Below are 25,428 nucleotides of genomic sequence, written 5' to 3'. Positions count from 1 at the left end.
TCACGCGATTCCCACTTTGGTCCCTAACTTTTTTTTTTTTTTTTCCACCGATTTTAGTCCCTATCCTGGAAAATGCGTCTTGTTTTAGTCCCTGACGTTACATCAGAGACGGAAATTGCACAGCTGTCAAACGGCATGCACTGTTGGCCTGACGTTGCCATTAAAATAAAAATAAAAAATGCCACGTCAGCATTTAAATTAAAAAAATTAATTTATTAATTTTAACTAAATAAAAAAAATTAAAAACATAATTAAAAACTAAAAATTATAAGAATTGAGATCTAAGTTTGTTTTGAACAAAAACATCAAGAACACAAACCCAGAAATTAAAAAAAAAAAAACCAACAAACAACCCTTCAACATCGAATTCTCTAGCAAATCACTAATCCACTCGATTTTCACAAAGTCCATAATTGAATAACTAATCAACCATACAACACCGAATTCTCCAGCAAATCAAACCCATAAACCCAGTATACAATCCAATCTCCAACAAACCCATAAATCTATATTTTCTTAGAAAGCAAACACAAAATAAACCCAAAAAATTTAGCTCAAATACAAACTTAGCTCAATTAGCACCAGAAATTTCAACCTCAAACTTAGAGACTTTACCTTCCTTTTCCCCGATTACGGAGGAATCGGAAGCAACAATGGAGTCCAAAAATGGAGTCAACTTAGGGTTTGTCCATCAGCAACAATGGAGTCCAAAAACTCCTGCAACGCGATCGCCCTCTTGATCACACTCTTCCGGCAATCCCTAACCCCCGAATCGACGCCTTTCACCGAATCCATCCTGAAGAGCAAGCTCATCAGCGTCTCGTTCACCCTTAGCCTCTCCTTTGGGTCCTTCTTCATCGATTCCAGCGCCTCCTCCCTCGAGATCCGCCTCTCCACCTCATCAACTTCTCTCCTGATCGCCGCGATCTTCTTCACGCTCTTCCTCACCAGAAACCCTCAGAACACCTTCTGGATCTTCAACGCCGACGAGTCGGACTATGCCCCGCCCCGACCTGACGAATTGGACTGAGATCGACGCTACTTTAGATCTGGGTGTTGTTTTTTTGAATGAGTTTGAGTGAAGGAAAGAAAGTGTGTGTATGTGCGTGTTTTTTTCTTTCTTTGTTCTTAGATCTTGAACTGTGTTCTTGTTGTTCTTGATCTCAGGGTTGTTTTTTATTTTTTAAATTCTATTTTTTTTTTTAATTTAAATGTTGACGTGACATTTTTATTATTATTTTAACGGCCACGCCAGGCCAACAGTGCATGCCGTTTGCCAGCTGTATAATTTCTGTCTCTGATGTAACGTTAGAGACTAAAACGAGACGCGTTTTCTAGGATAGAGACTAAAATCGGTGGAAAAAAAAAATTAGGGACCAAAATGAGAATCGCATGAAAATGTAGGGACTAAAATGAGTTTTTCGCCTAATAAAAATTACATCTACAGTAACAAAAAATGGGTAGAGGGGGGCGATCTGAGTTAGCGTCATTCACTTGGGCGTGACCATAATGACACTCTACTCGCTGAGCTCAGGCTTGTAGGAGTAGAAGATCAGGATGAGTTATAGTTGTGCACGCAGCCCCATCAAGGATGCTAGTGTGCATGAGCCAAGAGCATGGAGTAAGAAGGTATGATTAAGTTTAGAATTCTCAATCGTAGATGGTATGATCTTAATTGTTTATATGTCGATAAAGTCTTACCCATTTTCATCAATAACATTGTGATTATATTTAGGCTATTTGGCCTTTTTTTTCCCTTCAGCCTATCATGTTTTTCTCATAAAAGCAAAAAAGTTCAACAAGAGAGTCCATCCCCATTTTAAGCCTCCTTAGCTAGAGTGAACAATGCCCAAAACAATAACCAAAAAAAAGAAAGGTACTTTCTACTAAGATTTTTGTAACTCAACTGATTGATAGAGATATCCAAAATTTAAATATTTCCGTCCTCGTTGTAATTATTGAATTATTCCATATCAGTCACGATTTTGGACCTGCAGCCAATCAACCAGACAGCCCGCCTATGTGCTGTTTTTCACTTTTTTGACCCACAAATTTAAGGAATTTAGTTAATGGGCCTTAGACAAAGGCTTAAATGGGCCCAAGCCAGGCCTGCAGACTCCTTGTCAAAAATAGAGAAATATTGGTACAATTTTTAACCACTCCCATGAATGAACGAGTAGCCGCCGCATACTGACCAAAAAAAAAAAAAAAAGAGTAGCCGCCGTACGTCCACAAGGATTATTGTAAAGTCGAGTACCAAGAATAGCACGGACCTACTATTATTTTCTTTCTAAGTCTTCTTCTTCTTCAGGTAAAAACACTACTCTTCTCTTCCTATTTTCATTGATGTTCCTTTTCCTTCATTAATCAGTAATCACCCGTGTATATATCTTCGAAAGCTTTGCACCTTTGCGTAGCGCATGAATTAATTTTTTAATTTTTTCATGGAACATATATATAATGTGCGTATATTGAGTAGTAGTAATTCAAAATCATGCCCGTGGTTCTCTCTCTCTCTCAAGACTTTTCTTCAAGCCCTAAGCAATTTATTTTGGCTTCGTCTAGGGGTGGTAATTCATGTTTACGAGTTGGATTCGTGTCAAGTCGAGTCATGAGTATTTGGTAATATGAGTTGACCCAAATCTGACTTATTTAGTAAAGGTGTTAGGAATTCTCAACTTGAACATAAACTGTTTATTAATCAGGTTGACTCAACCCGCTCAATACATGTGACCCATTTAATAATCTATTTGATTAATAGGTCATACCCATCTTATATAATTTTTATTAATTCTCATATATCTGAAATTAAAATATAATTACAACTATAAATATAGTAATAAACATATAAAAAAATAACCATAAATTAAGTAATAATATCAAAATAACTAATAACTTTAGGGTCAAACGAGTTAGACGAGTTTGCATGCATGTTAAACACGAACACGACTCGTTTATTAAACGGATTAGTCATGTCAACCCGAATATGACCTGAACTCATTTAGCCTCAACTCATAATCTGTTTATAAACATGTTAGTCGTGTCAAATTCGCGAGTCATGTCATATTTTGCCACCCCATTGAATTTTTGGGAATGCAAATTCCTTTTGCACTTTCTATTCCAGTTTTGAATTATCTGTTGGTGTGTGTGTGTTTAACCCTGTATTTATCTCATAAATGAGCTAGTAAACATTAATTAGTTGTTGTTTCAAGTAACTAATTGTAGTTTAGTCACTGTCATAAATGAGCTAGCTAGCATGAATGTGGGGCCTAATATAACGTGCACGTTCTGTTTGGTTTATTCCATTGAAAGTTCAAAACCTATTTATGATTAGAAAACCAACTTGTTTGTTTCGTTTTCATTGAATGTTTGAAACCCATCTAAGTAAAAGAAAAGGGCTTAATTCAATATTGCCCACGTGCTCTGTAACACAAGATACCATAATTTGAGTTTTAAGTTCATCAGGAAAATTGTTCATAATGATTAGAAATTATTCTTCCTTGATGTGTAAATTAATATTCTTCTTAATTTTGAGCAGGATTACATAATTAACTTTCATACTTCTTGTGTCCACCAATGGCTCCACCTCCAGTCTCCTGGTCTGACCTCCCAGAAGACCTGCTGGAGCTAATTCTCAAGCAAGTAATGGACATTGCTGATCTTTACCAATGTCGCAACACTTGTCATTTATGGCGATCTATTGCAAAGAAACCATTAGCATTGTCACCTCCACAGCTACTTGGCACAAGAGACCTCTACAATAATAAAAACCATAACCATATATGGGGTTTTGGCACTCAATTTTCCTTCGTGATCATTGTAACAATCCATATAGCTTACCAATCCAGCCAGAAAATGTGGTTTTTCCACCAATCAAGTTATATTTATCATCTAAAAAACCAACAAGTATAAGTTGCATTATTTTCAATCTTGGTCTTGGAATTTATGCTGCGTGGGAGAGTAAGTTTTGGAGACCAGGAGACAAGAAGCGGATACCCATCCTTCGTTCCGGCTTCTGTATTAATAGTATCATACACTACAAGGATGAATTTTATGGAATTGACCCTTTCCCTCACCATAGCTATGTCAATGGAGAAATAGAACAATTCCTTGTACAATTGGAGTTCATGAGTTCCTCCCTTGGTGTCAAAAGAATTCCCACTAAAATCAATAGACCACAGTATATGTCAACAAATCATGCCTCTCACTTTCTGGTGGAATCATTGTGTGGGAACTTCTTGTTGGTTTGTAAGACTTGGAAACATATTGATAGCATCTGGAGGTTCGAGGTGTACAAATTGGATTGGGAGAAGAGTGAATGGGAGAAGATCACAAGTTTAGGGGATCAAGCAATTTTCTTAGAAGAAGATTCTTTCTGCATACGAGCTAGTGCCTCTACAAAATACAAACAGAATTGCATTTATTTCAAGGATTGGAAATTGAGAAACCTAGTTGCAATATATGACATGCGAAATCAGACTCTGTCTCAGCCTCTTTTTCCTCTTCCTGATTTTGATTGGAGATACTGGTTTAGACCAGAAATATAATCAAATGTCATTCGAAGACATACACCTCAGCGCAAGATTCTTCTTCAAGCCTAAAGCAATTTATTCCCTCATTTATTGTTGCTTCTAATGATTTTTTTTTTTTGATGTTAATTCCTTTGTACTTTCTAATCCCGTTTTGAGATATCTGTTTGTGTGTGTAACCCTGTATTTTTATCTCATAAATGAGCTAGAAAGCATTATTTGTTGCTAACATAGTAGATAATAATTGTAGTTTTAGTCACTGTCAATCTGTCATGTTCACCTGCTACTGGCTATGACCAGGGAAAGAAAACCAGTTTGTTATGATCACTATGGGGGCTATGTAACATGTTCTGTTTGGTTTATTGCATTGAAAGTTCAAAACCTGTGTAAGATAAGAAAACCAATTTTTTTTGTTCGGTTTGCATTGAAAGTTTGAAACCCATCTAAAGATAACTAACAGAAAAGGGCTTTTAATTCATTGCCCACATGCTCTGTCAACATGAGATACCATAATTTGAGTTTTTGTTCAGGAAAGATGTGCTTAATGATTATAAATTATTCTTCCTCGATGTGTATGAAGGGAAAATCCATGGTTCGCAGTGCCTATAAATTTGCTTTGGCTGAGTCCGTGAATAGCTGTGTGGGAGAACCTTCAAATGGTGATAAACGCAAAAAAATTTGGAGAACAGTTTGGGGTTTGAGTATGCCAAATAAGGTCAAGTCTTTTGCCTGGAGAGTGCCGAAATATAAAAGCAAGTCTGTGCCATCGGGGGGTTATTAATAATGATGTTTGTGAAGCTTGTGGATTGGGGATAGAATCTAGTGGGCATATGATTTGAGAATGTGAAAGAGCTCGTGAGGTGTCAGTCAGTGTGTCCAGCTTCCCATCCCATGGGATGAGCTTGGGTTTCAAAACTTGTTGGGGGGCAAGGTCTCCCCTTCTTGTAGCCAATAAAGGAAAAAAAAAGTGAGCTTATGTGCCTTAGAGAAGGATGAAGTTCGTTCTACCTGATTCTCCCAACCAAAATGAAGGCTTACATATATGAACTAGAGAAAAGCAACATCACTATTGCACGCATGCACACTAGTTCCTGTTAGGAACCACCCGAGTAAACTAATGTTTAATACCTTGCAGTCCAGAAACAGCACACATCAAACTTATTTTCAACCAGTATTCCCGAAAATTTTGAAGCTGGAAAGAGAACTCACAAGTATATGAGCTTGTATAAAAATCATTAGTAATAATTAGGACAAGGCAAGAGAGATGAAGTCAGACCAAATCAACCATTTGCTCGATAGGTAAACCCTTTTCTAGTATTACATTAATACATATTAATGTCTTGAACATATTATGAGCGAAACAGTCAACCAAATCAACCATTCACATGGTAGGTAAACCCTTTTCTAGTATTTCATCAATACATATTAATGTATTGAACATCTTCGAAAGAGCACAACAGTATAGTAAAATTTACAAATAGTTATATATGAGGGATTGAATTTACCACCAATCCCACTACACTGTAGGTAACACACTTCCAATTTCTGAAATACTTATCTATTCCGTGCAAAGTTGAGCTTTGCGGCATCATACATCTTCATGAGCAGTTAGTGTCATAACTTGCAAGTCCTAGCAACTCTGGACCTTCTAGCCGGGGATTATTCTCAAAGCTACACCATTGGAACAAAATAAAGATAAATTCCTTTGGCCACTGGTTTAAACAGATCTCAACAAAAAAAAAAAAAAAAGAACAATTGGTAGCAATGACATAAAATATATGGCAAAGCTTTGGTTATGGTGCAAGCCCTGCAGTGCAGAAGCAGCAACCGCATGGATACTGATATGCAAATGACTACTAAACCAGTAGATTTGCCACTACAATCCTAGTAACTGATCTGATTGCACAAAAGTGAACTATAGGACGATCTGGATTGATCCTTAAATTTATTATAGAACAATCCTACAATCTGGAATATGATTAGTTTGAGACCCAGCTTCAAGTAATGGAGCATTAGAATCTTTTCAACTAAAAGGGGAAACAATTGTAGATACCAAACATACAGCCAATTTCTCATTCTCAAAAAGACACAGAAAAGGCAAGAAGAGATTCAACGGGATTCCCACAAAAGCATCATCAGAATGGGTTGAAAGGATACAGTTCAATGTCTTAAAAAGGCACATAGAGAAGGCAAGAAGAGATTCAAAGGGTTCCCCATTTAGCATGGGTGGAAAGGAACCTAGTTCATTGTATTTGTATGTAACATTTTTCACCAATCTAACAACATATGTGAAATCTTTTTTTCTCTAACAAGTTACACATGCACCCAAAGGATCTTGAACCACAACTTCACCCTCCACCTTGCTCTTACAAGGAAAAGAATTGTCATTTGAGCTAGAGCTCATTGCTGAAACCTTGTTGTGATACACCATATATGAATTTTCAGCAAATAGAAATATGTGAAAAGTACTTAAACCACCATACTTAGCCATACAAACTGTATAAAAGTAAGACACTTTCTTAACCCTCAAATTTTCATACAAAAGTCAAGTCTCAATGTGACAGCAACATATAGGAACTTTCACAAAACAAGTTATTCAGCGTCCAATAGATCCACAGTCAAACAATGTTTGGGTTAATCATTTTCCGTTCCCCCTCTTAGGTAATTCAGATTTGTTCCAGGACTGATTGCCAATAAATAGATTATTGTAGCCACTCCAAATCATATGTTTGAAACCACTTGAAAACATATGTTACAAAATAGCATGAAAAGTATACTCCCCTATTGCCATGTACAAAACCCCAGTGGTTATCATTTTCCAACAGCCGGGAAATGCTATTCATATTATACGTCTCCAATTCCTAGGCTCAAGACAGAAAATAAACAACTACACACACTTTTATATTATAGACGTTACACATCATACATCAGAATTCAATATAAACTCTTGTATGGCATAGCAGAGAAAAGGACTCAGAAAGAGAGAAACATGATTAATTCACATCTACAAATAAGAAGAGGAACTAAATACACCTTAAGGTCTATGGGCAGTGTCACACAGGTTAAACCAACATAAATTCTGACAGGATGCATGAAAGGGTGTCAGTGGTAGAAGTAAAACAATTTTCCAAAAATTTTAGTACCTATTCTTGAAGATAATAGAAAACACACTAAGATGGATAATGAACAAAAAAAAAAAAAACCTACTTGTTCAAAGGAATGTGCTCAAATGGTCCGCTGGTAGGAATAGTTCCACACAAATCATTGTTTGAGACATCCCTGAAAAAACAGGCAAAGTTTTTAGAACTTTCAGTATGTGTGGTACTCTACAAAATACTACTATCCACCCAAGAAAGAGTTGAAATAACTTACACAACTTTAAGGCTTGAAATACCAGTGAGTTCCCTGGGGACTGGCCCAGTTAATCTGTTATCATTAAGACGTCTGCCAAACCAAATATTAATGAGAAAGAAAATTTAATGGATGTTTCCATGTTATAGAATCGTAATTAGAACCATTAAGAATTTGGCCAGGGCCCATTAGATCATAATATAATATTGGTAAATATTAGCTAACCAGCAACATTGATAACATGTTCACTTGGCATCCTAAATTTTGGCTCTTGGTTGATTCAACGATCTGCCTCACTTATTATGTACAGATCATATTGAGAAAAAATATAGGTGAAAATAAATTACTCAGCTCTAATCCAAGAAGATAATTGAGAGAAATCAAAATCAAGGCATCAGAAAGAAAACTCTAGTCATGCATGACAAGATGAGTACTAAGTTTGATCAAACTTACAAAAAAACAAGAAACTTCAATTTCCCTAATGAAGGAGGAATTGTTCCAGAGATGTTGTTATTGTATAAGTCCAAGCTGATGAGGCTTTTCAGGTTACCAAGCTCTGCAGGGATAGTTCCTTGGATGTTGTTTTTATATAGCTCCCTAATGCAAACAAAGTGAAAAGTGTTTGAAGAGATTAAGATAATACCCAGATATAATAGCATGCTGAACTTTATTGCATGGCAATCAAAACTGTACACAATTGCCTTTAGATATCAAATACATGATCATTTCGCACTTAACAATAACTCAAACGGGCAACTGCTTGTGTTCATGCCTACTATCAAGATAAAATTAACCCAAAAAAATAAACAAATAATATGCATACAAATACTGTAGATGCTCTAGCTTCCCAAGTTCAGGTACCAGATGCCCAGATAAATTTGAATTACCAAGATCCCTGCAGTATGAGAACATAACATTAATACTCTTCTTGAGAGACAAAGAACATTAAGTGTTCTTATAACTTAAAATCTACATCTGTGTTATATAATAACCACATAATAGGACATGGAGTTGCCACTCATACACGATAGAAAGTTACAACTGAACATCATGTATAAGAGCACAGAGACATTTCAGTCAATAGTTGAAACAAGAAGTCATCACAAGACAAAGCACTAGGTTCCCAAAGCACCAATACCATCAGAATAGCATAGTCGAATTCAATGATTTTATGGAGAGTCATCTATTTTGTAGACCGTATAAAATGAAACAAAATGCTTTATTATTTTTCCACTTTAGATCTATACTATAAATTTTCTTCTTCTTTTGTTTTGGTGATAGGAGGGAAAATGAGGATTCCCATTATACAAAATGAATGAAAGAATAGTATGAAATATGTTACTTATTTTTAACAGATACAAATATAGTCCAAAAACAGATTATAAGGCAACAATTCCAAATCAAAGAGATCATATTTTTCAACTAATGAGATCACAGTTAACTAAAAGGCCAGCTTCCCCACCCACTAATTAGCAGAAAACTGCAGACAGATAGGATAGATACAATGTTCAAGAGACAGCGGTCTCCCCAACAGCAAAAATTCATTTTTTTGAGCATCAAATAGCATTAAGGATATGTCCATAAATCTACATGGAGTTCTTTAATTTGGAGATTCATCACCAAGCTTTAAATATATAGTGGACAATGTGGAATGCGTATTTTTCAGATTAAACCAAAAGTACAATTCTAGAGACAATCATCATATTGGTTTTAAACCTCTCAGGCTACTTTAAAAAGTCAGATCAAAACAGTGGACTGTGAATCCATCATGTACAGGTCCATTCCCCTTCATTTGCTCATAATAAATGGACCATCCGTTACAAAGTCATAGAACAAGGCTAATGAGTTGTACTCCAAATAGCTTTCCTAGGAAAGGAAGACGTATTAGTCCTTTTCAAAGCCCATAATAGGTAGGAACAGTAAATTGTACATTCCATTTTAACTTCTAAAAAAACCCTGTCTTCCATCCCAAACTGAGTTTTTAGCATGAGATAGTAGATCAAAAAGAGCACTAAATGACTTCACGTCCCAATCCTAAACTCGCCCCATGAATATTGGATTCCTCTGCACTACTCCCCCATAACCTCCATGTAGGTACACAATTCCGGAGCTTTGTTGGCTCCAATCTGGAAAAATTCCAAGTGTAAAAACCACAAAGCCTCATCCACACGCTCACCATGTGTCATGCCAAAAACTAAGTTTCCCACTATCTCTAATACTAAATCTCAAATACCCTTTACATATATAGAGCAAAGCTCCTATACCTAAAGCTTTAAAAAGGAGCTTCTTAAACTTATAATTAAACTTAAAAAAAAAAAAAACCCCTAGAATGTTCTTAAGTCGCGAGCTACAGAAACCTAAGGCGATGAAGCAACCTTCCCATCTTCCATAATGTTAGGAACATCCACAAAGAAAGTACACCTATGGAGACACAAATGGCCTTTTAGGCCCCCTTAAGGTGGCTCAATGTCCAACCTTCCATCCCCAATAGCTCAAGTTACAACAATAATCTAGGAAGCACGGACACGGACACAGATACGGGTATGATACAGTGATACGAGCAATTTTTGAAAAAATTATAACATAAAACAGCTGATACGACACCCTAAATAAAGAGGCCCGTAGTTCCAAAATTATCGGAGTCAGCTATAAATCTTCAACAGATTAGTGATCAGATTAGTGATCGGGCACTTGTATTCTTTTTCATTTCTACCATTTTCAGCTAAAAAAATTTAAAAAATTAAAAAAGGTTAAATTAATAGTAGTACTTATTATGCTTTACACAAAGCAAGCAAAATCCATAATTCAAGAACTGAAATATAATAGAAAAGAAAAATCAATCAGATCAATTATAAGGAACAAAGAGAAAGAGAGAGAGAGAGAGAGAGAGAGAGAGAGAGTGATAAACAGACACGCGGGTGACGCGGTTATCTTGGTTACAGGTGATATGGAACCAAGTACAGGGGTTAACGAGAGTTGGATCCCAGCTCTGAAGAACGTTGTCCGGATCTGACAAGCTCCGCCTCAGGGTGTACAGTGCGTCCCCTTCTGTGTTCCCTTTCACTTTTAACGGAATTATTCCTACACTTATAACTGTCACTACTATAACTCTAATTACCCACTTCCACGTCATCATCATCATCATCATCATCTCCCTCATCTGCTCCTCCTTCTATTCGATTCAGATTCAGATTCACCAAATCTCTCTAGGGTTTGTATCTACTCCTAATGTAATAATAATAATAATAAAAATAAAAAAACTTTACTATTGTTATTGTTGTGTCAATAATATGTGTGTGTCTAATTATGATTTTCCTACTACTATGGATACTATTGTCAAAAGAAAGGGAAAGAAGGAGTCAAAGATTCTAAAAGAAAAGAGTGGACATTGCGGATCGGCTTTGGGAATATCTCTGACTTATTGGAGTAAAACATGGTTTGGTTTGGTTTGGTTTGGTTGGGTGTCTTTTCACTTGCTTACTTTTTTATTATATTTTATTGTATATTTTGTGTTTTTTTTTTTCAAAATCATTTTTGGTGTTTGATTTTCTATTGTGAGTGTTTGTCTGGTGAAGTTACACTAGTTTAGTGCTTTTTATAGTGCTCAACAAGTACGAAAATTCCCAAAGATAGAAGATTATGATTGTTTTTATCTCTCTCCTTTTTTTTTTTTTTTTGGGTGGTAAAATGGTAAAATAACAGCGTGAATAAGTTATTACAAGAAAAGTTCAATTTTATTTAAAGCCAGTAAGTTTTCCATCACTTACGGTGGGTTATCAGAAATAACAAAGTTGGAAGATTTGTTAGCTCCTAACTTAGCAAGTGTATCTGATATTCTGGTTAGTCCCCCTATAAATATGCTTTAAGTTTAAAATTTTGCGGAACTTCTTCAATAGGGTCCTGCAATCATTGAGTAAAGGCTCCATATTAAGATGATTCAAGGAGGGGTTGTTAAGCAATAAAACAATAATCTCATAATCTAATTCTACTAATAGAATTAATTCCAAGATGGGATGCTAAATTTTTTTTTTTTTTTTTGATAAGAAGATGGGATGCTAAATTAAGACCATCCTTCAAGGCTCATAGCTAGGCCAAGCCATTGGCTGTGAAATCCAGCCCCCATCAGATTTACTTTACACCTTATAACTTTTTGCAATTGTCATTTAGTTCATTAAGTTTAAAAATTATTGTTTTAGTCCATTCAATCTTATCAATCAACATCTTAATTCAGTAAGTTTAAAATTATCATTTTGGCCTATTAACTTTAAACAATTATCATTTTTGCCTACTAAGTTTAAAAAATTATCATTTTAGTCTATTAACTTGATGAATTTTTTTTCTTATAAAAGTTAAACAACGTCATTGTAAGGATGTTAATTAAAATTTTTTTAACGACAATGAATGGAATGACTAAAATAATCTTATTATCAAAGTTAGTGGACTAAAATAATAATTGTTAATTATAGGGGACTAAAATGACCGTTTATCAAAGTTATGGAGTGTAAAATCATTTTTGCCTTTCTTTTCTCTCTTTTCTATTTTGTGTGTTTTCCCTATAAAGAATTTTTTTTTGTGTGTGTTTGTTTTAAGTCTTTTTATTTTTTATTTTATTTATTTATAATAATTTGTTTGTTTCAAAGTTTAACAGATGAGAAAAATGAATTTATGAAACTGCTACTATTGAGATTCTTATCGCTATTCTAGGAGATGCAAACTGGGTTACTTTAAAATCACATTACATTTTGCAAAGTCCACATAGAGTAAGCTTTCCAATATGATAAAACGAACTATAATTAACTATATGAAAAGGGTAGGATTAACTATTGCCGTTAAGGAGATAAAAAGACTGAACAACAAAGATTATAATTGAGTAACAAGAAAAGTCTCTCATTCACACTTTTATTGCTTCAAACCTTCCAAGAAAGAGGGCACAATCTACAAAAATAGGAAGGCAAGAAGAACATGACAGCTCAGTTACAACTTAGGATCTAAAGAGAGAAATGTAAACAAATTACCAACGGAAGAAAAATACTAGTCCCAAAAACAGATATTCAATGTGACACCAAACTTAAAGGTGGAAATTTACGATATAATCTCTAATAAAATAAAATATAGATATAGATGAGTTTGACAACTTTTTGCTTTTTGTCTCAGTTTTATTTTAAATAATCTCACTTTTAGCCTTTTGTTTTACATAATGCAAATAAACTAATGAGAATAAGTTGTTCCTAAACAGAAAAATACGTACAGATTATCTACACAACTGCCCTTTACAATCAGCCAAACCTAATACTAATTGACTAATTCTCATACCCCGTCATAAAGAAGCAAAATGTCAGAAACATGCAGGTACAAATTAGCTTGATGTGATAACATCTGACCACCCATTTTGAACACCCTCTCTTTGATGCATTCTTTTAACAATTTTTTACATTCCACAAATTTTGAAAAAAATCAAGTGCCTAAATCATCAACTTGAACTGATTTTAGTACATTTGATCTGTTACATGGCATGAAATTATGAGAAACAAGAGACGTACAGCCCCGGTATGGTTCAGGGTTCAGGCTCCATTTTGATGACTTTAGAACCTTTATGCAGCCCTTCCTAGTTAACAACATTAATCCATTGCCTGGGCAAATCAACTCTGCTGACTTGCTTCTTTCATAAAGCTTGAAAGGAGTGTAAATTTAGAATTGACTTCAGCACCATTTTCACAATCTTATGTATTGCAAATTTGCAAGTTTCATTCCCAAATCTTAATCAACTAGAAGGTGTGGGGGTACATCAACTTATGCTTGGACTTGCCAATATTATTCTTTTCCTTGAAAGATATGATGTAAGGCTGCAATGCACATGTCCGCGGGAAAAAAAATACCAGATAACAAGATAACAAAGCCTAAACCTTGATTTCATTTCCACCATATACACCTACTAACTAAATACCTCTGCCAAAAAAAAAAAAAAAAAAAACAGTTCTAGATCCACAGCTAAGAGAGGATGTGTAATTGCAAACAAAAACTGACAACTCTTTTAAGACTTCAGAGTCTTTCAAGTTTTCTCTGTTCACTAAACATGTCATCAATCAATAAATAATTCTGAATAACACACCATACCAACATGGACCAACCTTTAAGTAATGTGAAATCGAGTTCAATTAGAATAGTCATTATGCATAACCCTTGTCGGTGTGGACTATCTATAATTAACGACAAATTCTAACACTGAAAGGTCAAGCTGGTGAAACATCCAGAAAAGCCAAAAGACAAAAGATATAATGGCATTAAACCTCTGAATATGTAGCATGCCTGGGAGAAACTGTATATGATGGCATTTACTCTGACTCTGCCTTGAGCAAGCAACAAGTATATCACAATTAACCAGTATGCTACAACACTATGGTAATTTCCCTTTTAAAGTACATGCAACAACAGTGTTTAAAATTGTCAACCTATCAGAATTCTAGGAGAGAAAATAATTTATCAATCCAGTACAAAGAGTGCACATAAACAGAACATTTGTTTTGTCTGGAAAGTTCTATCAGTTTTCAGCTCGAAAATCACAATTGGTCGGGAGCACAGATGAGACAGCTGGTATAGTGAACTTATCTGTGGAGAAAAGGCTACCTTACTCTATTTACTTCATTTCATCAACTAATTCGTCAAGCTCGTTATATAGCTGTAAGAGAGATATTCAGAAAATCTTCAAATCAGATGTCATTCAGTTAATCTTACTCTAATTATGATACTAATTGATGAATACATTGTGAAACATTACAAAGTGCTTTTCAATTTTAATGATTCACCTCCTAACCATAAAGGAGGCCCCATATAAAGAAAATATAGAGAATATACATATAACTTCAACAGCTTGTGAAATGTTTCAATTATGAATACCAAACCATGCCAACCCAAAGCTCTAGACTCAGCAAAATAAGTACAGCCTCAAAGCCAACTATTTCACATTGCTTGTTCAACGTGCTAAAATATGATAAACTATCTATTGGTTTTTATTTCTTCACCTGTACACCATGAGAAAATAAAATGATTAGACTGCTAGAATTCACTTAACAAGGATCTTCCCTGTAAATTTTCAGCCTTGGATCTAAGAGACTACATAGTCTCATTTAATGGTGAAGATTTGATTATCCCTTGAAGCCAACTAATATCAGTTTGAGAAGTTTATACATCCTTAAGAATAGCTGATAGTTCATTCACTTTGGACTTTGTCAGCTGCATAACTTAAGTGGATTGTAACTCCTTAACCACAAAGCCCACACATTCTAGATAATTAGAGAGTTTGGCAATTTAATTCTAAGTAACAACTTGCTGCTATGTCTCGACACAATTCTAAGCCAATTTTAATATAACCTGAATTTAATACTTTAATTGGAAAAATAGGAGAGGCATCAAGTCTCCTAGTGATGATTTTCCAACAACAATACAGCTCTTACTTTTTACCCAGCAGACCCAAAAGGGCACATTGCTTATGAGTTATGACTGATGACTAGAAAAATACCACATCTTCCATACCAAGAAGTAATCAAAATTAAAACTATTATAAGTAGAATGTGATCAGAATTATAAGCTAGCCAATACATTTGCATACCTTTCAGTCTACCTTACTTGCATCCAAATTAAATAACAGTACTAAAGCTTGAAGCTTACATTAAAAAGGGAACCACATTATAAGTTGTCAACTATAAACAGAGAGTAATTTATTTTGCCAGCAGGGGCCGTGAACATTTTACATTCAGTGGACAAAAACCATAACTCCAAAAGGAACTTAAGAAACCAGCGAGGAACAAAAGCAACACAAAACACACAAATGAAGTGAAAGTTTTGTTCTTTAATGATTCAATCTGTTTCCCCAACTACCAAACAGATCAAAAAGATAATTGAAAATCTGAGAAGTGAGTAGGATATAGATCAGAGTTCTGAACCTCAGCATGTTAGAATAAACAGAGTACCTTGAAAAAACATAGCTGACAGATGTGAAATTGGGTCAAGAAAAATGATGATTCTGAGCAACAAATCGCAGGTACAGGGACACAACTTAATGAGGTATCATTTTTCTTCGTGGGGGAGGGGCTAATACCAACAAAGTAATCTATAAAACGTAATGTCAACTTTGTAGAACAAGAAAAAAGAGAGAGAGAGTAACTCTTGAATCAGCTTGTTGTGGAAATACAGAATGTACCATGCTCACTTTTCGGTGAAATCAAGGTTTTGTCCGTTTGATCCTTACCTTAAACAATAATCAAAACGACTTTGACCCGTTAAGAAACCTACAGCGGTGGTGAAACTGAAATGAGATTGACAGGCATATGAGAAGAAAAAATCTGTTTTAAAACAGAAACTGCAATTAATGGTCAGGATTAAAACAACACTAAGTTTAAGGAATTGCGCGTGGATTACATAAGGTACACTTTCGTCCCCTGTGACATAGACATAGTCAAAAAAATACAATGAAACAATAAATAAGAGGAAGGGCGCAATGTAAGGGGCAAGAAAGAGGGAGAGCTATGAGACAATAACGGAATGTTCCAATGGTTAAAAAATAGCCACTGACAAATATAAAAAGGGAAGGGATTGGAGTGCCATGAGGACGGTAGAAGAACTCTCTTCTTCCACTTTTAAGGACATGTAAAGCATTCCCCAAGTAGGAAAAAGATTAATTTCAGAGACAGAGAGAGAGAGAGAGAGAGAGAAAGACACAGACAGAGAGAGGGAGAGAGAGAGACATGGGATCCTTGAGGATTATGTTTCTGCTGTGCCTCTCGGCTGCAGCGATGTCTGTGGTCCGGAGTGAAGACCCTTATCTCTTCTTCACGTGGAATGTCACCTATGGCACCATTTCTCCACTTGGAGTCCCCCAACAAGCCATTTTCATCAACGGTGAATTTCCAGGACCCAATATCAACTCCACCACCAACAACAACATTGTCATCAACGTCCACAACAACCTCGATGAGCCATTCCTGGTGACATGGTATTCATTCTCTCTTTTTCTAACATGGAAATGAATTCAATAGTTGGATTTCAAAAAAATAATAATAAATGAATGTCTGGATTTTTTTTTTTTAAATGATTGGTAACACGTTAATTTATAATCGTTATGTCATCAATCATATATGTTAATGTTTTCGATTTGGTTAATCTGGCATCTAGGAACGGCATCCAACATAGGAAGAACTCATGGCAAGATGGAGTGTTGGGAACCATGTGCCCCATTCCCCCTGGCACGAACTACACATATCACTTCCAAGTTAAGGACCAGATTGGGAGCTATATCTACTATCCCACAACTGCCATGCATCGTGCAGCTGGAGGCTTTGGCGGCCTCCGCGTGAACAGCCGGTTGCTCATTCCCGTCCCATATGCCGATCCTGAGGATGACTACACTGTGCTCATTGGTGACTGGTACAGCAAGAGTCACACAGCTCTCAGGAAGTTCTTGGACAGTGGCCGCTCCCTTGGTAGGCCAGATGGTGTCCTCATCAATGGAAAATCCCCTAAGGGTGACGGCAAGGAAGAGCCTTTGTTCACCATGAAGCCTGGAAAAACCTACAAATACAGAATCTGCAATGTTGGGATTAAGAATTCCTTGAACTTTAGGATCCAAGGCCACCCAATGAAGCTTGTGGAGATGGAAGGATCCCACACTGTGCAAAACACATACGAGTCCCTTGATGTTCATGTAGGGCAATGCTTTGGGGTTCTTGTCACAGCTGATCAAGAACCCAAGGACTACTACATTGTGGCCTCCACACGATTCACCAAGACCGTCCTCACTACCAAGGGAATCGTCCGCTACACCAATGGAAAAGGTCCAGCCTCACCTGATATCCCTGAGGCTCCTGTTGGTTGGGCTTGGTCACTCAATCAATTCCGTACCTTCCGTTGGAACCTCACTGCTAGTGCTGCTAGGCCTAACCCTCAGGGCTCCTATCACTATGGTTCTATTAACATTACCCGTACCATCAAGCTCATCAACTCAGCAACCAAGGTCGATGGCAAGCTTCGATATGCTATCAATGGTGTATCCCATGTCGACCCTCCTACACCTGTGAAGCTCGCTGAGTATTATGGAGTCGCAGACAAGGTCTTCAAATACGACACCATCCCTGATGACCCACCAGCTGAAGCTGTAGATAAAGTCACCTTGGCACCCAATGTCTTGAACATGACATTCCGTAACTTCATTGAGATCATCTTTGAGAACCACGAGAAGAGCATCCAGTCATGGCATGTGGATGGATACTCCTTCTTCGCAGTCTCGTAAGTTATATTAAATTTACCATTTCCTATCAAAGCAAGTAGTCCTGAGTTCGAATCTTATAAAAAAAATGTGAGATTCTTGACGTAGAAATTGACTATTTTATGTGTTTTTTGATAACAGTATTGAGCCTGGGAGGTGGACTCCAGAACGCAGAAGGAACTACAATCTTCTTGACGCTGTAAGCAGGCACACAATCCAGGTGTTTCCCAAATCCTTTGCAGCTATCCTCTTGACATTTGACAATGCTGGCATGTGGAACATAAGGTCTGAGTTGACTGAGAGACGCTACCTTGGGCAAGAGCTCTATGCTAGCGTTCTCTCTCCTGCACGATCCCTCAGGGATGAGTACAACATTCCTGACAACACCTTGCTCTGTGGCATAGTCAAAGATTTGCCCAAGCCCCCACCATACGAAATCTAAAGATGATCCACGTACCTCTTTGCCATGTCGCCACTTCATACAATGAGGGAGAGAGAGAGAAGGAAGGAGAGAACCAGATATACATCGTGTGTAATAGATGAGAGACAATTACGTAATTGTAAGCATTTTTTATGCAAAGAGTGTAGAAGATGGTAAAGAATAACAATGATTGAAAAAACACATAGAGTTACTGTTCTATATAACCTTTTAAACACGACATTAAATTTTTGTTCCATTCATTTTAATATAACTATCTTTTATATATAGTTCTTGTTCTTTTGAGTAAAACTGTGTAAGTTATTTTGCCTCTGTATAATTTTTCTTTGCTGCTGCTTTTATTTTTCTGCCAAATTATAAAAATGGCAATGGTCCAATTTGAACTCCAAGCACAATCCGTTGGAGGTCACCACTCATAAATAAAAATTTATCAGTTCTCATTCCCTTCTCCTTAAAGCCTAAACTCTTTTTTATATGTTATTTTAATTTAAAAAAAATTGCCATGGCATCCCTCGAAGAGCATTGTGAAATATATAAGTGGTTACCTTTGAATCGATATAGCTATCTTGTAATAAGAAATAATTATAAGGCTTCTTCAAAGACTTCCCACACCTGCAAAAAGTAAAGATCCTCTTGGTAGAATTCCTTCAAAAATTTATGCTGGGTTGATTGGTAAACATCTTACTAAGAAATAAGAGGTGACTCGGTCAAATAAATGCGCAGATTAAAAACTAAAATACCTCAAATTTATCCTTGGAGTAAACTCTATGATTAGCTCTCAATTTGAGCATATCCAATGATTACTATTAGTTTAAAATTATTTCTTAGAAATTTAAAACTATTACTTATCTTTACTATATATTTTTATCACTTAAGAGTTTAGTTTCCTTTGTTAGTGAATGGTGAATCCATTCTTAGCAAAAGACAATGTCTTAGACAGAATATAGTCTTTATTAGTGGTCTCCATGTGACTGTAATTCATTCATTTCATTGTTAGGCTCTTATGGTTATGTAAAAATGCATTAGTTCTAATTGAAGGCAAAAATAAACTTTATAATGGTTTGATGGTCAGTCATATAAATTAATATACTTCATTATCGACAATATGATGAGTATATAGACTGAAACTTTCTACCAATACAAACTTTAAAACTTAAAGGCTAGAAAATTAAATGTATCTAAGGAAAGATTTCATGTTACCAAGTTATTTGAAAACAATATCTAACCTTTTACTAACCAATAAAAAGTTACACCATTATATTCATAGTTAAAATCCATCTTTGTCCATTATATTAACACCATCATATTTTTATTAGACAATGTTGGAAATAAGCCAAAAATATATAGAACTATAAAAAGCACAATTTAAATAAAATTTTAGATTTTGTAATGGCTTTAAAGATAAAAATTTGCTAGTATTTATCATTGTCATCTGTAGGGATGAAGGACACATATAAGGATATTGGGCCGTGGGTCTCGCCTGAGGACATCAAAGAGCCTGAAGATAAGCATGTATTAGTGAAGACAAGTAGTATTAGTGAAGGCAAGTAGATTACTAGGCCGAGGAAGAGGTCTGATCATAATGAATAGGTGACGTTCTCCTAGGAGCATCCCACTTCGGCCAATAGAGCAGAAGCCTAAAGTCCGACCACCCATCAAGTACTCGGCTGTAGGTAACTGCGCTTGGGAAGATAAGTTTTAGAGAGAGGTGAGTCAATAGAGAATTGAGAAATATTTGGGAAAAAAACTGCTATCACCGCATTGAATGCTCTGCATCTAACGATTCTAACCCCCTGACCACATTAATGTGAAAGTGATACCTAAACAGTGACTTTCAACCTTACAGCTACCCACAAGACTTCAAGTTGGTGCTGATGGGATAAGTATCAAGGAGATTAGCAATCTGATTTACACGTGGAAGACTAAGATGAAAAGGCAGAATGGAATATAAAAGAGGGAAGGGAATATAAAAGAGGAAGGATTCCATTGCAGTGGGGATCATGAGAAATCCAGAAGAGAAACCACTGTGTAATCAAGAACTTGAATATTTGTATTAGTCTAGGAGAAATATATAAGAACATACTATCCTCGAACCTGACCGAAGAGTATCTTTTCTTTTCAAATTGTTTGTCTAACTCATTCTAACGCCAACTAGACTATTGTGATCTACATTCTAACTCACTGAACGTTCAGTAACAGACCTACTCTTTATCAAATTTATTGTTTTTGGGCTCATTAGGCTATTGTCCAAATCTCTTAGGTTGTAGAGTGAGTCGTGTCCTTACATCATCTATTCATCATGAGCATCCCATAATTTTCTCAATCGAGTAAAAAACAGTTGTAGTCATAATCATAAACTTTTTTTCGCTTGCAATCATGATCATAAACTTAAAACAACATTGTACAATAAAACTAAATATTTGGATGAATATATGATTGATTATTTAGTCATGCATGACACGTAAATTCAAAATGGAAATTAAGTTACCAACCACCATGCATGGAAGCCAATAGGATATAACAATATAGAAAAGAACATCAAAATGAACACAATTTTTTCAGCAAACACATATTGTTAATAACTATATTAGAAAATCTTAATTTTAAAATAAGAACTACAAAAGAAAAAAAAAAGCAGCTAGGTAGTTACTATGTTTGTTAAGTACATATAGAGCACTTATCACCCAAATAAATTTGAAAAAAAGTATATATAATATTAAATAAGTTAATGAAATAAAAATTAAATTAATAAAAATAGTTTAAATCAAGTGATTTCGTTCAATTGAATATAAAATATAATCAAATATCCAACCCAAAACATATATCCAACTCTAAGACCATTTCCAAATTGAAAAAAAAAAAAAAATAACAGAAGAGCCAAAAGAGCATTACAACAAATCTTAGGTGGCAAGTTGTTAGGTTTCAAATTTTCTAACTTTCAAATGTATTAATTATTACAAGAAATCTTAGGTGACAAGTAGTTATTAATAGGTAAAAAAGTGATGTTGGTGATCTCATATTAGAATCAGTATCAACTTGTCACCTAAGATTTTGCGTGAAATTATTATGGATAAAGTATTTCTATAATGAATATAATATTCATTTTTGTCCATGTGTAACAGTATAAAAGGTGTGGACCAAATGGACCTATAGGGACTAAAATGGGCTGAAATAGACCAAAATGGACTGAATGGATCAAAGTGGACTGAATATACCAAAGTGGACATAGTGAACTGAAGTGGACCGAATATACCAAAGTGGACATGGTGGACCGAAATGGACGGAAGTGAACATAATGAACTAAATTGGACCAAAATAGGCCATATTGGACCGAATGGACCAAAGTAGATGAAATGGACAAAGTGAATCGAATTGAACTGAAGTAAACTAGATAGACCGAAGTGGACATAATGGATCGAAGTGGAAAAATTAACTGAATTGGACCTTATGGGCCAATATAGTCCAAATTGCATTGGTTGGACCAAAGTAGACGAAAGGGACCAAATGGATGGGACCGAATTGAACCAAATAGATTGAAGTGAACAGAATGGACCAAAGTGGACATAGTGGAATGAAATGGACCAAAGTAGAAAAAATGGATTGAATTGGACCAAAATAGACCGAGTAGACTAAATTTGACCAAAGTGGACCAAAGTGAACCGTAATGGACCAAAATTGACCAAAGTGAACCGAAATACTATGCTGATGTAGCTCAACAAAATCGTAGTAATAATAAGTATTATGCTTTAACTTTTAGATATTAAAAAAAAGATTGATGATAATGTATTTTATTCCTTTTTTTTTTTTTTTGAGAAACATGTATTTTATTCCTAAAGAATAGTTATTCTTGTATTTTTTTTTTCTCTAATCTGTTGTGAATTTAAATTTTTGACATAAAATTGAATTTTTTAATATCTATTTAACTAAAATGAAATTATAGGATTTGTCTTGTGGATTTTCCTTAAAGTTTTTTCACTTATATTTGGTGTGTTTGCGTTCTTGGTGCTTGATTTTTTATTTTATTTTTTTTTTGCAAAAGGGCTTGATTTTTTTTTTGTCACTATTTCTTGAGTTTGTTAAAATTTAATTCACACGTAGATAGTCACTTGGCCTAACATTTTAGGTGTCAATATCTTGGTTTGAATTTTTTATTTTATTTTTTAAAGAGGGGAAAAAATGCGAAAAACATTTGTTTTTCTTTTGATCATTAGCTTGAGAAAAATAATTGATTTTAGTTGCATTTACTTAAATAATGGTATTTTAACTAAATTTGAAGTTTTTTGTTTTGATTTTTTTTCCTCTTTCTCTTGGGCTTTAGGGTCTAGGGTTTAAATTTTTATGAATTTTAGGTCTTAGAGTTTATGTTTTCAATGGCTTTAAGACTTAATGGTTTTAGGGTTTATGCCTTTATAGTTTCAATGAATTCATTAACATGTTACGAAGGCACAGTGGTATCAAAGGAGACAGGTTATTATCAGAGTATTACCAGTAAAAGTAGAGAAGAAAAGAAGAAGAAGAAGAACAAAGAAGAAAAGAAGAAACAGACTTAAGTTACAAGTAGCTTTAATTTGTATTTTAGATCTTAAGCTACTGGTCGTTTTTCTTGTATCCATTAATCACTGTGTTCCACACACGTGTTTGTTGTAACTAATCTAGATATATTCCAGCTATTAGTGTTAGTTAGGTTAGTTAGTTTGTTTTTTTTTCCTTCTCTTTCTTCACTCTGTTTTGGAATAGCCTATATATATGGCTATTGTTGTATTTACTTGTATATCATTAATTCAATACAATCTTTTCATCAAATTCTGTTTATAGTGGTTGTGATGGTGGTGTGGCGACATTAGTGGTATAGTTGTAGTGACAGTAGTGATAATGGTGTTGTTTCTGGCAGCACTAAAGAATGGATTAGTTAATGGAACATAAAAGGGTGGCAAATAAACGTTTTTTAATTCTAAAAATTGTACCATAGAAAACCTCTTTTTGCTTTCTTTTTGATTAGCCATAGAAAATGCTTTTCAGAGTAGGATTCCCTTCTTACTTTCCATTGTACCAAATATTAGAAAAAGGAAAAAAAAAAGAAAAAAGTGACAAACAAAGTGTAATTAAAAAAAAAAAAAAACAATTTAGAAGCCATTTTGACCCTTTGAGGCCAAAGAGGAAGTTTTTCGACAAGAAGAGAGGAGAGTGAAAACCACCACCTTTCACACTACAAGAAATAGACATTATTTTTTTAATAGTAATGTAAGTGCACAATTGCACCTGGACCCAAAGACAACTGTGGGCTCAGGCCCAATGAGCCTTAAACAATGAAATTTGTAGAGTGTGGATTTGAAATCTAGTTTAAGGATGCTAGAAACTTGATAAACAGGCTAAGTTGTTAAAGTATTTGCAAATAATGAATGATTATGACAAAGGAACTTCCTCGGATATAAGCCGAGGACAATTTCTGTATTATTTCTCTTTTTCCTTTGAAGGTTACAATTCTGAGTCCCTATTTTGCTAACTGACCGATCCCCCTTTTCTTTGGCATTTACTCTTCTTAAATACTTCTTCTCTTGGTGCTTTATCCACGTGTTGCACAAATCTTATCCTCTCCCTCTGATACCACCTTCTTCAAGTGTTTAAATAGTAACCAGAAGGTTCAGTTCTACTGTTCAGGGGTCACTTCCCCATTAATGCGGCCAGGGAGGTAGGTGCAGGATCTTTAATGTGGATGTGGCAGCCTTTTCCTAAGATATTTCTCTAACACCGGTGCATCTAGAGGATACAGGGATCTCCCTCTTAACCAACAGTCTTTCCGGAACTCTGCCTTGATCTTTCTAGCGAATCTCCAAGTTATCCCGGGTCTATTCGAGGAGAGATTCTTCTTCGGATGCATCCTCGGACCCTCAGCGTGTGGGCCGACTTGCAGTCCTAAAGGCCTTTAGTCAAGAACGAACTGGCCCTTCTTATCAGAGCCCGAAGGCCCAAATACTTGCTCGGGTCCTTTTACTCCCCACAAGTAATTTTGGGGACTTAGCCAACAAATTTTACCCTTATCAAATTACTCTTATTGTAACTCTTCGTAATGTTACATTAGTCAATAATTTTTTTAATTAATACTTTGAAAATCTGATTATCAGATCATGTACATGTTAAATTTCGTTGCTTTTAATATACACATTAAATTTCGTGTGAACCGGATGTTGTTTTATTATTTGATTTAGAAACTCATAATTTATAAATAATTTTAAAGTTAAAATAAATAAACCCTTAAAATTTAATTTGTTTTATGATGGGATAATTATTGACATTTGAAAAATACCCTGGAGCCCACCCACCCTCTAAAAGAAAATATCCCATTTTTTAATATTAGTACAAACTCAAAATATTTTCATTGAGAATATTTTCTAATTCTCCTAATCTGTTTAAGAAATTAAAAAAAAAACTTTTAGGTGTAGCCTTAAAATATAAAATGTTACGGACCTTATGGTATTGCAACATTCCCTTACCAATGTGCCCAATTTTATTTATTGTTATTGTTGTATTTACTTCTTGTACAATACTTTATACTTTTCTTGGTTTTCTTTTTTAAATAAACCACATTTTGATAGTTGGAAATGAAGTCAATATAGAAAAAAAAAATTGATGCTTTTTGTTAATTTACAAATAAAGACACCATATACATAGAACATTTTAAAATCAATGCTTACTTAAAAATTTAAAGATATTGAGTAAATTATCATATTTTTAACTTCTAAGATAATTGTAAGTGCACAATTGCACCTGGCCCCAAGAACAGTTACGGGCTCAGGTCCAATGAGCCTTAAACAATATGATTTGTAGAGTGTGGGCTTGAAACCCAGGTTAGA

The 25,428-nt window shown here is 35.1% G+C and overlaps 3 protein-coding genes across 3 annotated transcripts; 2 read left to right on the top strand and 1 right to left on the bottom strand.

Annotated features, from left to right (window-relative positions):
- The first annotated feature begins 3,782 nt into the window (after positions 1 to 3,782).
- On the top strand, positions 3,783 to 4,547 carry LOC142606486 (putative F-box protein At4g22030). Its single transcript, XM_075777825.1, has one exon. It carries the CDS (start codon positions 3,783 to 3,785, stop codon positions 4,545 to 4,547), a length of 765 nt encoding a protein of 254 aa, XP_075633940.1.
- Positions 4,548 to 5,794: 1,247 nt separating this feature from the next.
- LOC142607263 (leucine-rich repeat protein 1) lies at positions 5,795 to 11,338 on the bottom strand. Its single transcript, XM_075778691.1, has 6 exons — positions 10,793 to 11,338; positions 8,704 to 8,775; positions 8,334 to 8,477; positions 7,902 to 7,973; positions 7,737 to 7,808; positions 5,795 to 6,200 (listed from the first exon to the last, which is right to left on the bottom strand). The coding sequence occupies exons 1-6, from the start codon at positions 11,038 to 11,040 to the stop codon at positions 6,128 to 6,130; spliced, it is 681 nt and encodes a 226-aa protein (XP_075634806.1). The 5' UTR covers positions 11,041 to 11,338; the 3' UTR covers positions 5,795 to 6,127.
- Positions 11,339 to 16,621: 5,283 nt separating this feature from the next.
- LOC142607261 (L-ascorbate oxidase homolog) lies at positions 16,622 to 18,777 on the top strand. The gene is made up of 3 exons (XM_075778690.1): positions 16,622 to 16,869; positions 17,049 to 18,158; positions 18,280 to 18,777. The coding sequence occupies exons 1-3, from the start codon at positions 16,622 to 16,624 to the stop codon at positions 18,578 to 18,580; spliced, it is 1,659 nt and encodes a 552-aa protein (XP_075634805.1). The 3' UTR covers positions 18,581 to 18,777.
- Positions 18,778 to 25,428: the final 6,651 nt, after the last annotated feature.

The sequence above is a fragment of the Castanea sativa genome, chromosome 8 (assembly GCF_040712315.1).
Source record: "Castanea sativa cultivar Marrone di Chiusa Pesio chromosome 8, ASM4071231v1".
In the NCBI taxonomy this organism is placed as follows: Eukaryota; Viridiplantae; Streptophyta; class Magnoliopsida; order Fagales; family Fagaceae; genus Castanea; species Castanea sativa.
Note: the sequence above shows the minus strand (reverse complement) of the source record. Positions and strands in the feature narration are given on the sequence as shown.